Here is a 12796-nt window from a genome sequence, read left to right as displayed (position 1 = left end):
CCAATGAAACCATCATGAGGATGATTTTCCTTAAGAATGCAGATTCAGTGGCTATAAAAGAGCTTTCTGTGAACATTGGGCAGACTACTGAAGACAGTGTACTAATATAAAGCCATCTCTTAGTGATGCCATAATTTTAGTTACTACTAATTACATAATCAGTTCCATCCTCTCTGTAAATTATTCCCTTAAACCAGGTGACCATATGCCTATTTGTCCAGAACAGTCCTAGCTTATGCTGGTGTTATCCCAGTGTACTTTTTAATAGTGCTCCTTTTCACTCTCAAAAGTGTCCAGGTTGAATAATAAATTATGTGGTTACCCTACCCTTGAAACTTGCCCAGATGCACTTCTACAAAAAAAAAAAAAAAAAAAAAAAAAAAAGGAGCAATGTTAAGGGAGAATCAGAGCTCTTAGTAGAGTAGAATGAGGTTTGATTCACTTTCTTCAATAAGAAGACTTTAGTTCTTCATTCTATCATAAAACAGGACAGGTTAAATGATTTATTCTGGTCACCTTGTACACATACTCAGTCTCTGACTGAAATACATTGTCTTTACATTAAAGTGAATGCAGCTTTAGCAAATGTGAGCAAAGCACAAATTCTACTCACAGATCAAGTCCCTTTCAAACCAAAATAAATTTCTCACATAACATCAAAGCCTATTAAATCAAACAAACTTATTTAAGATGGTTGGCTCAATTCACATCCAACTTCCAACTTACACAGTTCAGTACCAAGTTTATTTTCCAGAAAATGCTCAGATTGTAAATCTAAAAAAAAAAAAAAAATCCTTCCTGCTTTTAAGCCATTGAAGCATTGCTTTAAGCAATAAGGGGACTAAGTGTTGGATGAACTGAACTGAATGATACCATAGTGAAAAAGCCATGCCCCTCAGCTCCATACACACTCATACACACAGAAAAAAACCTTTTACTTTTATGCATCTCAAGTACTGGAATAATTGAACATCAGTTTGGCAATAAAAGCTAGACAGATTTAGAGCCAAATCCAACTCTTGCCCAGGGGGATTATATCTGACGTAAATGGGACAGTTTGGCTCAGTTTAAAAAAGAATAGAATTGAACCCAAAATGTGACCTAAATTTAAATGCTTCTGAGCTCCAGAGAATTACCCACTTGTGCGTATAAAGTTGCCAAATTCTATTGTATTCTGGAATCTTTTGTGAATTTTTAAAAAAATGATTACTCATTTAAAATGGGAGTCGAGATTAGGAATGGGGACAAACACAGGTCTACCCAAGTGAAAAATAAAATTATTCTATAAAATAGAACACACCTCTTAGTTACATTATCATTCCGCAGTGAAACTACATAAGGAATGTTTACTGCCAATTTCATTGTGCAAAGTAGCAGTGAGATGCAGGAATGGGGATGATACGGTACCTGAAAGCATTTGAATCATATAATCTGCAGGATCCTCTCCTTCCACATCTTTTAAATCCCCATTTGAGGCATGAAGTGTCAATCAAAATTCCAAAATACACGGGAGCTGGGATTCCTGCTGTGTGGAAAACAAATAATTGCTTCTAAAAATATACACACATCTTTGTAATGAATGAGTCTCTGGAACCAATTACTTTCAAACTAAAAAAAAAAAAATACTGCTTTGGAGGTAATAGGGTACCTATAGGAGACCGGGATATGCCACCTCATCATCTTCCTCTGGCATAAAGGTTATTTTGAGAAACAGAAGGCACAGGAGAAGCCCTGAAGATAGAACGTGTTTCCTTTTGTAAGGGAAATTTACATTTATAAGAGAAATCTCCATTTGTAAGAGGGTCCCCCTCTCTGTACCAAGGAGAGAAGGATGATTCTTAATTCCAAGAGGCTTTTAGGAAAGGAGAAGGCACACAGCTAAATCTCCATAACAAACCTAACCCCTGTGTACCTTACTTTTCCTGGTCATCTTCCCATTACTTAAGAATGGGTTTTACTATTTTATGCTTTTATCACCCTTCTATTGGGCTGAAAATACTGATTCTAATTATATTAACATCTCATTTGTTTTATCTAAAAATATGTAATAGTTCAACATAACAATACCAATGTTAATATTAAAGATAAGACTGCAAAATGTAGTGAGGCTATGTGGATTTGGTAATGATCATGTCCTTTTAAGTCTAAATGTTTTTCTTTATGCTTATGCCCTCTTATATGATATACAGCTAGTTTCAGTTTGTTTGAAAAATGTCTTAGTTTCTTCCCATTGTTTTTTTTTTTTTAATTTTTTTTTTCAACGTTTATTTATTTTTGGGACAGAGAGAGACAGAGCATGAATGGGGGAGGGGCAGAGAGAGAGGGAGACACAGAATCGGAAACAGGCTCCAGGCTCTGAGCCATCAGCCCAGAGCCCGAGGCGGGGCTCAAACTCACGGACTGCGAGATCGTGACCTGGCTGAAGTCGGACGCTTAACCGACTGCGCCACCCAGGCGCCCCTTCCCATTGTTTTCTAATTATAGAAAACCTTTGCATAATTTCAAATTAAAACATAAATAAGAGTTACATTTACAAACTCTACTTTCCATCCTGTCCTCTCTTTTTCCCTTTCTTCCCTTACAGTCACCACCACCACCATCATCATCATGTTTTTAGTTTATACTTCCTTTGTTTCTTTTTTTAAATATTAGCAAATACATTTGCATATGCATATAATATTTCCACTTTTCCATACTTCTTACACCAAATGCATCATACAACGAACATTGTTCTACATTTTACTTCATTTCACTTAAGAGTCTATCCTGGGTATCCTTTGGTATATAGACTATTATGTCCCTCCAAAATTCAGATGTTGAAGCCCTAACCTTAATATGACTGCACTTGGGGATGGAGTTATTAGGCAGATAATTAAGGTTAAATGAAGCCATAAGGGTAGGGACTTAATTCAGTAGGACTGGTGTTCTAATCAGAAGAGGAAAAGATACCAAAGCTCTCCCCCTCTCTCCATGTGTACACAGACTAAGATGCTTGTGAGGACACCGTGAGAAGGTAGCTGTCTATAAACCAGGAAAAGAGGTCTCAGAGATCTCACCAAAGACCAGGCCTGTGGGCACCTTCATTTTGGACTTCCCAGCCTTCAGAACCGTGGGAAAATAAATTTCTGTTGTTTAAGTCCTTCGGTCTGTGGTATTCTGTCATGGCAGTTAGAACTGACTAATCTACTTGTTAACATTAGACAGAGATTTTTTCCCCATTCTTCCTCACAGCTCCATAGGATTCCATCATATGGGTTCACTATACTTTATTTAAATATCTCATATTGATGGACAACTAGACTGCAGTTTTGCTATTATACATAATACCACAATGAGACATTCATAACCTCTGACTTATTTCATACTTTTGCTAGCACATTTTTGGCATCAATGCCTACAAGTGGGATTGCTAGGTCAAAAGATAAATCTATATGTAATTTTGTTAGTTATTGCCACATAACCCTCCATTGAGTGTTGAGACCATTGAGAAATGGTACCATGTACTCAAAAGTAATGTTTAAATGTACCTATTTCCCCATACATTGCAAACAACATTTGGTAATTTGCAAATCTGATAAGCAATAAATATTCTATCAGTGCAATTTCAATTTGTGCTCTCCTTATTATGGGAGAGTTTGACATTTTTTTTATATATGAGGCATTTACATTTTTTTCTATGAAATGGAAATTCATATCTTCTACCCATTTTTCAACTGCGTGTTGGTCCTTTTGTTCTTAACACCTAGAGGCTCTCTTTATCACAGAGATTTTATAATTTTTTTGTTACATAAATTGCAAAAAAAAAAATTGTTCCCAGTTTATCATTTGCCTTTTGACTTTGCTTATGATATTTTTGCCATTTTCAAGTACAGTAAAAATTTGGATTGAGAGCAACTTGTTCTGCGAGTGTTCTGCAAGATGAACAAACATTTGTAATAAATTTTAACTTGATAAATGAGCAATGTCTTGCAATCTAGTAGTATGTGATGCCAAACATCACATGATCACAACTGAGCCAATGGTTCTTGAAATTCGCTTTGATATACAAATGCTTTGGATTACAAGCATGTTTCTGGAACGAATTATGCTCTCAAACCAAGGTTTTACTGGATATATTTTTATGAAATCAATTTTATGAATCATTTCTTTTTTTATACTTTATTTTTATTTATTTATTTTTTAAGTAGACTCCATGCCCAACATGGCATTTGAACTCATGACCCTGAGATCAAGAGCCACATGCTCTACTGAGCCAGCCAGTAGAAATCTTTTGCACAGTGTAGGTTACATTACATTCCCAAAGGGAGGTACATATAGAAACCAATTCCAGCTAGGGACAAACTTCAGGCTCGATAATCTGACATTTTTCAAGATAATCTTTGTTTTTATGTCATAGAATTAAAGCCAGCCATGATGGCATCTTCATATTGCAGCCATACTGCATCTTCATATATACCCATTTCATATCAAGATCTATTTATTTTCAGATTTTTTAAAGATCTGAGTTTATTTTTCTCTCTAGTATTTCTTTTCTGTTAAATTACAGAGGAATATTTATGATTGTTTCACTTTCTTCTTTAGAATGTAAACTTTGTACAGATAGAAAATTTATCTGACTCATTAACTCTATTTTCTATGGACTTTAACTTAAATGCGTATTGAAAAATCTTCTAGCTAGTAAAAAACATTCCAATTACATTTAGAAAATTGTCAACTCAAAGCCATACTGTTTTGATTGCATGAATGAACCGATATTTCTAACAAATGATACATCCTAGCATTGAGTAGCTCAAAAGAATTCCTTCAATTTTAATAACTGAAAAAAAATTATACTAAAGCTTCAGCCTTTCTTACTGATTCATATCTTCCTTTATTCTCAGAGGGCTTTTTTATAATAAGAATAAACTTTTTGACAATAGACCAATGCTGGAAGAGACAAGATTATTAAACGAAAAATGTCACTAATTTCACAAAATCCCTTTATTATACCATGGGCAGAGCATTGGCTCTCAAGAAATATTTACAGAACAAAGGATGGGAGAGAATAAAGGAAGGAAGGAAGGAAGGAAGGAAGGAAGGAAGGAAGGAAGGAAGGAAGGAAAAAAAACGATATGCATCTAACCACCTATATTATGTAGTTATGCATGATAATTCTATAAAAATACATAGAAAGTTATTCAAAATACATTTATCATGGCTATCATAATTAAAACATAAATTATACTTACCAAGAACTCTTATTGCCAAGGTGTAGATTCCCAGGGCAAAAGACTTAAGTTGTGGCTTAATGCACCTAAAAACAACAAAAGCACTATAAAAAAAAATATAGTGAAGAACAATTCTGGTTTGAGAATTCTGGGGCAATGCTTTCTAAATCATGCTCCCATTTGAAAACACAATTATTCAGGTTCTCCTTAAGCCCTTTTGTGAAGAACATATTTGTGGATGTCAGGTTCTATTTTTTATCTTTCCTAATCAATTTCCATAATATACTGTGGGAAATTAAAGATGTATATAATACTTTTGATTAATTTAATTTTAGAATAATATAATATTCATCCTTTAATATTATGACTTAGTTTAAAAATCACCTAATCCATCTCATAAGATTGGTTTCCAATAAATTTGATGTTTTATGTTTAATAATTTTATCAATATTTGTAATATTTTTAGGTTATTTTGATTAATTGTATAATAGTAATATTTGCAAGGCTAATTTCATAATAAAAAATTTATCAATGACAATACTAGTTATGAAACTAATATTTTAAAGTTTGAATTTATACACTTTTTTAACAGAGCTCTATGATAGGAGAATCAATAAATAATATTCAAAAATAAATTATATTACAACAGATGAGAAGCCTATAGGGAAGTTGAATGAAGATATAAGCACAAGGAGAAGAAATATGTAAGATATTTACTGTAAAAGATTTTTTGTATAATTTAAAGTTAGATGATATTAGTTATCTAATCTTTTTTCTAGATTCTCACTGATTACATTTAAAAGAGTGATTTACATTGAAATCATCATATTTTTGGGGGTGCATGGGTGACTCAGTTGGTTAAGTGTCTAACTTCTGATTTGGGCAGAGGTCATGATCTCATCGTTCATGAGATGGAGACCCTTACTGGGCTCTGTGCTGATAGCGTGAAGCCTGCTTGGGTTCTCTCCCTCTCTCTCTGACCCTCCCTCACTAGTTTTCTCTCTCAAAATAAGTATACTTTAAGATAAAATAAATAAAATAAAATCATTATATTTGTAAATGTAAATATTTATAATATACTGGAAATCAATGCTTAATTACTATTAAACTTATGATAAATTTTTAGATGTCCACTTAATGTGCAAAAGTGGTGCACAGTTTTAAAAATTATTTTAGTGTTTTATAAGCAAAAACCCTTGGGGTCATTAACATATATTCATGAATTAGAGAAAATTGATTAAAAAATCATGAACACCTCCCCCCGCCCACACACAGATAATTCCAGTCAGAACAAGAAAAATAATCTTACAGATTAAAATAATAAATGTGAAACACTGTGGTATTAAATGAATCTTTAAAGTATTTTAAAATTTTACCACCAATAATTCAGTGAAACCATGTTTAATCTAAAACAGGTTTAGTTTAGGGGCACCTGGTTGGCTTCGTTGGTAAAGCATGCAACTCTTGATCTCAGGGTTGTAAGTTCGAGCCCCACAATTGGGTAAAGAGATTACTTAAAAATAAAATCTTAAAAACACACACACAGACACACACACACACACACACACACACACACACACACTTAGTCTACACTGGTTAATATTACTGCCACCATTAGAAATAGCATACTGTTTTTAAGTGGCTACAGTGATGTAGGCACTGACATCGCTCTGATCTGAAAAATTGATCTGAAAAATTTTAACTAGAAAAACTTCAACCATATATTTACATAAAAGTCCAAAGTGGGAAAAGGATAAAACTAGAACAAGGATGTGGGACAAGTTCCCTAAAAGAGCTATAAGGAATCATAATTCCATAGATCAGAATTTGAAATCAATCCTCTAGATGATTATAGTATTATTTTAAAATTGGGGCAGGGAAATCAGTGTTCACCTTAGAAGCAATATGTATCCAGGTATGCCACCTAGGGATAAAGTATAGGATGTGATGACTGAAATTACAAGGAAATACAGAAACATTTTGGGACATCCATTATCTTTTTGACATCTGCCCATCATGCCTGAGGAATTTCCTGACTTTGAGGCTGCAATTCCCACACAGGTGCAGTTATAAAACATCTGTAACACAACAGAAAAGAGTCCCAATTATTGAGTTAACATTTGAATAAAGTTGAAGATAAGTATTCATTTTAAAAGACCTCACAGTATAATATATATGTATTATATAAACAATAAGGTAAATATTCTTTTACTTCTTGGTGTTAGGGTATTTCAAGCAAAGTAAAATCTATATAGATAACTTTTTTTTTTTTTTTTTTTTTTTTATCCAAACAGAAGGTGGTTGGTCTTCAAACTAGTGACATCACAGAACAATCTCTCAGTAAGTCCTAGTAAATCCAATCATACCTTATCTCTTTCTCTGCCACTTCCAAGTCTAGGCCACCATTATTTCTTGTCTTGGTTATTGCAATGATCTCTTTACACTCAACTTACATCCACTCTTATCCAGCTATCATCTGTTACCCACATAGTAACCAAAGTGAGCCTTTAAAAATGGCAGTCACTATTCTCAGCTTTCCAATAGCTTCTTATCACACTTGTTGTATAAAATCCAAAATCATAGTGGCTTACACACTATCATGGATTCTGCTCTAACCTCACTCTTCAATGATCTTCCCCCTCTTCCTCTGTTTCAGCCACACAAATGGGTTTCCACTGTGTCCTTGCAAACCCTCAACCATGGCAAGTTTACACACGTCTCATAGCCTTGCTGTTTTCTCTGCTGGGAAGCTCTGCCAGAGAGCTAGAAGGTTGGCACACATACCTCAGGTCTCGGCTCATTAGAGAGGGCTTCCATGACTACCCATTCAAAAGACTATCCCCATCTCTCCATCCTTTATCCTATCTTTTCTTTACAATGCTTATCACTACCCATTAGAATATTATATAATCATTTATTTTTAAATCATATACCCCCACTAGAATGAAACCTCTGGCAGAAACTGTCTGCTTTCTCCTCATGGTACATATACACTGTACATGAGGACCTAAAACGGGTCCTCAGGCACTCAATAAAACTTTGTTAAATAAATGGGCACAATTTGAAGATAGGACTTTATAATGTTTACCAGGTGGGAAAAACCTGAAAAAATAAACCTCAACTAAATCTTGGACATAGAGGCAACTTTTATAATCCCTATTAATTTATTTTTGTAAATTTCATGTATAAATGTGTATATATTATGAGTTGTCACTTTTATCACAAAAGAGTTTGTGATGGGGTGCCTGGGTGGTTCAGTCGGTTGAGCGTCCGACTTCAGCTCAGGTCATGATCTCATAGTTCGTGGGTTCCAGCCCCATGATGGGCTCTGTGCTGACAGCTCAGAGCCTGGAGCCTGCTTCGGATTCTGTGTCTCTCTCTCTCTCTGCCCCTCCCCTGATCATTCTCTCTCTCTTTCTCCCTCTCTCTCTCTCAAAAAATAAATAAACATTAAACATTAAAAAACAAAAAACAAGAGTTTGTGAATTTTTAGATAAACAATGAAATAAAGTTGGCTTTTCCTTTTCAAGGAAGAGTAGCAACATTGAATTTTTTTTTTTTTTTAATGCCAGGTAAAAGGCTTCTGAACTTTGACTCTGCTTCATACAAGATATGCAAGTTTAAGCATCTCAGTGCCTCAGTTCTCACATATGGAAAAAAAAAGTAAAGTAATACCCAATTACTTGAAGACCATGATATTTAAATCCATTTTTTTTAAGCACCTTTCTTAGTTTCTGGCATGAATGCCTTCAATAAGTGGAAGTTCTAGTCAAGGAAAACTTCCAAGCAATTTGGACAAAATAGTAGTAGCTGAAAGACAAGAAGGAAGAGGAGGATGGGAAAGGGAGAAAGAGAAGAAAGAAAGAATGAAAGAAAGGAAGAAAAGGGAGAAAGGAGGAGGGAGAGAGAGAGAGAGAGAAAGAGAGAGAGAGAAGAAGGGAGGGAGGGAGAAAGGAGAGAGGGAAGGGAAGAGGAAGTAAAAAAACGCTCATATTTCAGATGGATAAGTAGTCCTATTTACTGTTGCTATAGGCCAATCCTTCATGTTCTGAATAAAATGTCAAAATAACAATAAACAGAGAAAATCAACATGTTACTCTGTGTCTACAGATGTCTTTGCCTAAGCATTCTTATCTAGTTGATAAGCATATGCAAATAGACATGTGGGTTAATTTTCAGCCCTCCAGGACTGTCAAATACAGGCAGATTTCATCAGCACAAGTAGACAGCAGTCTGACCCCTAGCCATATATACAGAGAGTACATGTTTGTACTAAGGAAGAGTCTATGTTTGGGGCAGAAACATAAATGTGTGATTGGAGAAAGAGTCTTAATGCTTTAAGTACTTAATATCCTTCACAACTGATTTCTTATATTTATTTCCAACCTCAACTCCCTCATCCATCTTATAGAACCCCTTCATTTGAGCCCCCTACTCTCTTCATTATTACACACATCAGCTTGATTTCTCAGGCAGAGTGTTTGGAATCATCAATCTCCTCAATTTGTGATCCCTGGATTTAGACCTCTTGGACTAGACTTTCTAACACTGACCTCTATTTGTCCTCTCCCTAAAACCTCCAAGGACCACTGGTTTTGAGGTCAGGAAACATGGATCCCAATGCAGACCTTATCATATGATCTTATGACTGAGACTTTCTCATTTGAGGCTAAGATTCCTCATAAGCAAAATGAGAGAACTAGCCTACATCATTGCAAGGCTCTTCCAACATGTTTCATGATTCTAATTCTTATCCTAATTCTTTCAACAACTCTAGTCCACTAGCAACGGTGATGTTTCCTGTCTCCATACAAAAGAACAAGGGTAGAGTAAGAGCCAGGTCTGCTATAAGTGCAGTCTGCTGCTGGGTTTGTTCCTGAGCCCCTGCAGAGCTGTGTGGTTATGTATTGTCACAGGCATCACAAGCACACACATTAGGGCTTTCTTACCATGGTTTGCCCATTCCTGGTGGAGGTCTGACAGCCAGCGAGACATGCCGATGCATATGTGATTCCATTGTCGCCACACACAGGTTCCCATTTTGTCTCTGAACATTTGCATCTTGAGTTGCAATCTGAAAAGAGAGCTCGTTCATGATAAGAGACAGGTTTGGTTCTGAAAAGAAATGTAACAGTATAAAATATTACCTCTTAAGCAGGCAGCACCCTAATATTTTCAAAAATCAATGTTCTTGAGTGATATAAATGGCACTGCCAACAGAGTTTGCCTTTTGGGAACACAACTGTCATCGGAAATGCCAGCTTCTGATGATTAGATGTGAGTCTACTTTTAAGCAGCTTTCTCTTGAAAGTTATCTTTAGAAGTTTACAACTTCACATAATGTCCAGTTCCGGGTTTATGGTTTTTACTAAAATTGACAGTGTCTAGGACCTTCTAATATATTCCTATGCAAAGATGTAGGAAGATGGCTAACAAGGCAGAAAAGAAATAAACTTTTAGAGTGATTTATGACATTACTGAAATGCACTGCAAGTAGTGTATGCATGTACATGCGAGCATGTGTGTAAATTTCCTTCAGAATTGTTGTCTAGGCATCAGTAGAATGGACATTGCTGATGGTGTGGTGAAAGAAAAAAAAAAACAATCAAGCAGTCAACATTATTTCAACAGACCTTGGTTTGGAGAGCTACATATCCTATTTGTCTGTCTAATAAATGTATTGCCAGTTCATCTAACTTTTCTCTCTCTTTCTCTCTCATAATCTCCCACACTACGTAGCTCGTCCCTATCTTAAGGCATTCTTTCTAACTCTCTTGCACATGCTTTTTCAATGACTTACCCATTCATTTGTTCATGTGTTCAAAAATTTTGTGGAAGCCTTCTAAGTGCTAGCTTGGGGAAGAGAGAAGAGAGTTACAAATATGAATGAGAATATATGCCCTTAAGGAGCTGGCTTTTTGTTTTAATTGCTCCCTTTACATAATTTTGATTGTCTTCTCTCTTTTCTCTCCCTCTCTGTCATTCTGTCTTACCTTCCCCTTTTAACTCTCCCAGTATTCCTTCTCTTTCACATCTATTTCTTCCTCTCACCTGAATTACCTAACCCTTCTACTCTTATTCTCCTTGCTCTTTTCATATTCCTTTATTCTTCTGAGGGGGTACTTATGCAATGGTATTTCTCTTCTACCTGTACCTTATTTTTCATCCCTTGGCACTCCATCATTCTTTGCTTTTTCTCTCTTGTTTTGAATTTATTTATTTGCTTATTCTCCTCTCATTTTTTCCCTGAAGTATTTGAGAGACTTAAAACCAAAACAACAACAACAACAAAAACCCCACATACACTATCATGTATACTGAGTGGGGGCAGGAACTGTTTGTTTCTATTAACTCCTGTATCTCCAGTACTAAGAACAATTTGGGATATATTCTGTTAAGAAACCAGATTTCTGGTAAGTCGAAGTAAAATGCTATTCTATTTTGGAGAGGAAAAATCAGTCATTTTGGCCCCTCCTTCTAAGAGGTATTTCATATAATGATTGCAATTATAATTTCGTAACTGATGGAATATTCCATCTGGTAGAACTCCTATGCATGTGGTTCCCTCAAACATAAAAACGAAAGCCTCTGAGATGTCTTTGGACAGAATAAAAGGGTATAAGCAGGCTTCCTGAGAAATCTTGTAGGAATATTTCAACCATTCTCTTCCATAAGGTGCTAATCGTTAAATTAATTGAGACTCTTGGTAGTATCTAACAGTATAAATAAATGCCTTGCAAGCTTAGAATCAGGCCACTATGGATATTGTAGGACTAAGGTCTCAGAAGTCTGGTGCTGAAAGAGTTTTGGGGGAGATCTAGGTCAACTTCTCATTTGGTAGATCAGGAAAGTCAGGTCCAAAGTGGGCAAATTATTGGCTCAATTTCACAATGTTTATTAGTGACAAACTTCAAAATGAGAACTCTTCCAAGCCTCTGGATTCCGAATTCTGGCATAACATCAAACTTACTCTCAGTATTACAGAAGAAAAGTTTCTTCCATTACCACATCTAAAGCTGTCTACAAGGTTCCTGTTGAGTGTCCAGAATCAAAACAGCCTTGTGGAACAAAGTAACTGAGGATAATCCCTGGGGAGCATGTTGTATCTTATAAGGCCAATCATGTTATCTACTAAACCTAAGTTACATTTATCATCTAGGACAATCTTGTAGTGGAAATTAGTTGCATATTTTACAAAGGATGTGCTTACACTCGAATGCTTATACTCGAATGAGTATACTCGAATGAGATTTTTCTTTCAAAATAGTCATGCTGGATGGTAGAGCTTTTTCATGGTATGCTGCCATTGCTTTTGGCAGCTTCCAATAGCAAAGCTACTTGTGAGGTTAAATCTTTGCCATTACTGAGAATATTCTGAAATATATGGAAAGCAATTGCAAAAGAGGAGTTTTAGAATGTTTTAACAATGATAGCATTATTGCAATGTAGTTATTGTCTTTCAAGGTGACTGCTTTCAAGGGCTAGTACTCATGCAATGAATATATTATCTTTTCTTTGTTTAAAAATATTTAATCATTTATTTTGTGGGTATACTTTTAATTTGAACTTCAAAAGTTAGTGACTGTTTA

General features: G+C 35.3%; 1 protein-coding gene across 6 annotated transcripts in view; it reads right to left on the bottom strand.

The window, feature by feature from the left end:
- The window catches only part of SLCO1C1 (solute carrier organic anion transporter family member 1C1), an 80805-nt gene that overhangs the window by 13462 nt on the left and 54547 nt on the right, over nt 1-12796 (bottom strand). For 5 of the 6 annotated variants that reach the window (XR_006708850.1, XM_045463834.1, XM_045463838.1 and 2 more), the window contains 4 exons: nt 10157-10322; nt 7101-7285; nt 5229-5293; nt 1408-1525 (listed from right to left, as the gene is read on the bottom strand). Coding sequence is in view for 5 of the 6 variants with exons in the window: in XM_045463834.1 (XP_045319790.1) it covers nt 1408-1525; nt 5229-5293; nt 7101-7285; nt 10157-10322 (534 nt within the window). In the remaining variant the exon portion in view is untranslated. The remainder of the gene's footprint in view (nt 1-1407; nt 1526-5228; nt 5294-7100; nt 7286-10156; nt 10323-12796) is intronic. The other variant, XM_045463837.1, reaches the window with a different exon arrangement.

The sequence above is a fragment of the Leopardus geoffroyi genome, chromosome B4 (genome assembly GCF_018350155.1).
Source record: "Leopardus geoffroyi isolate Oge1 chromosome B4, O.geoffroyi_Oge1_pat1.0, whole genome shotgun sequence".
NCBI lineage: Eukaryota > Metazoa > Chordata > Mammalia > Carnivora > Felidae > Leopardus > Leopardus geoffroyi.
Note: the sequence above shows the minus strand (reverse complement) of the source record. Positions and strands in the feature narration are given on the sequence as shown.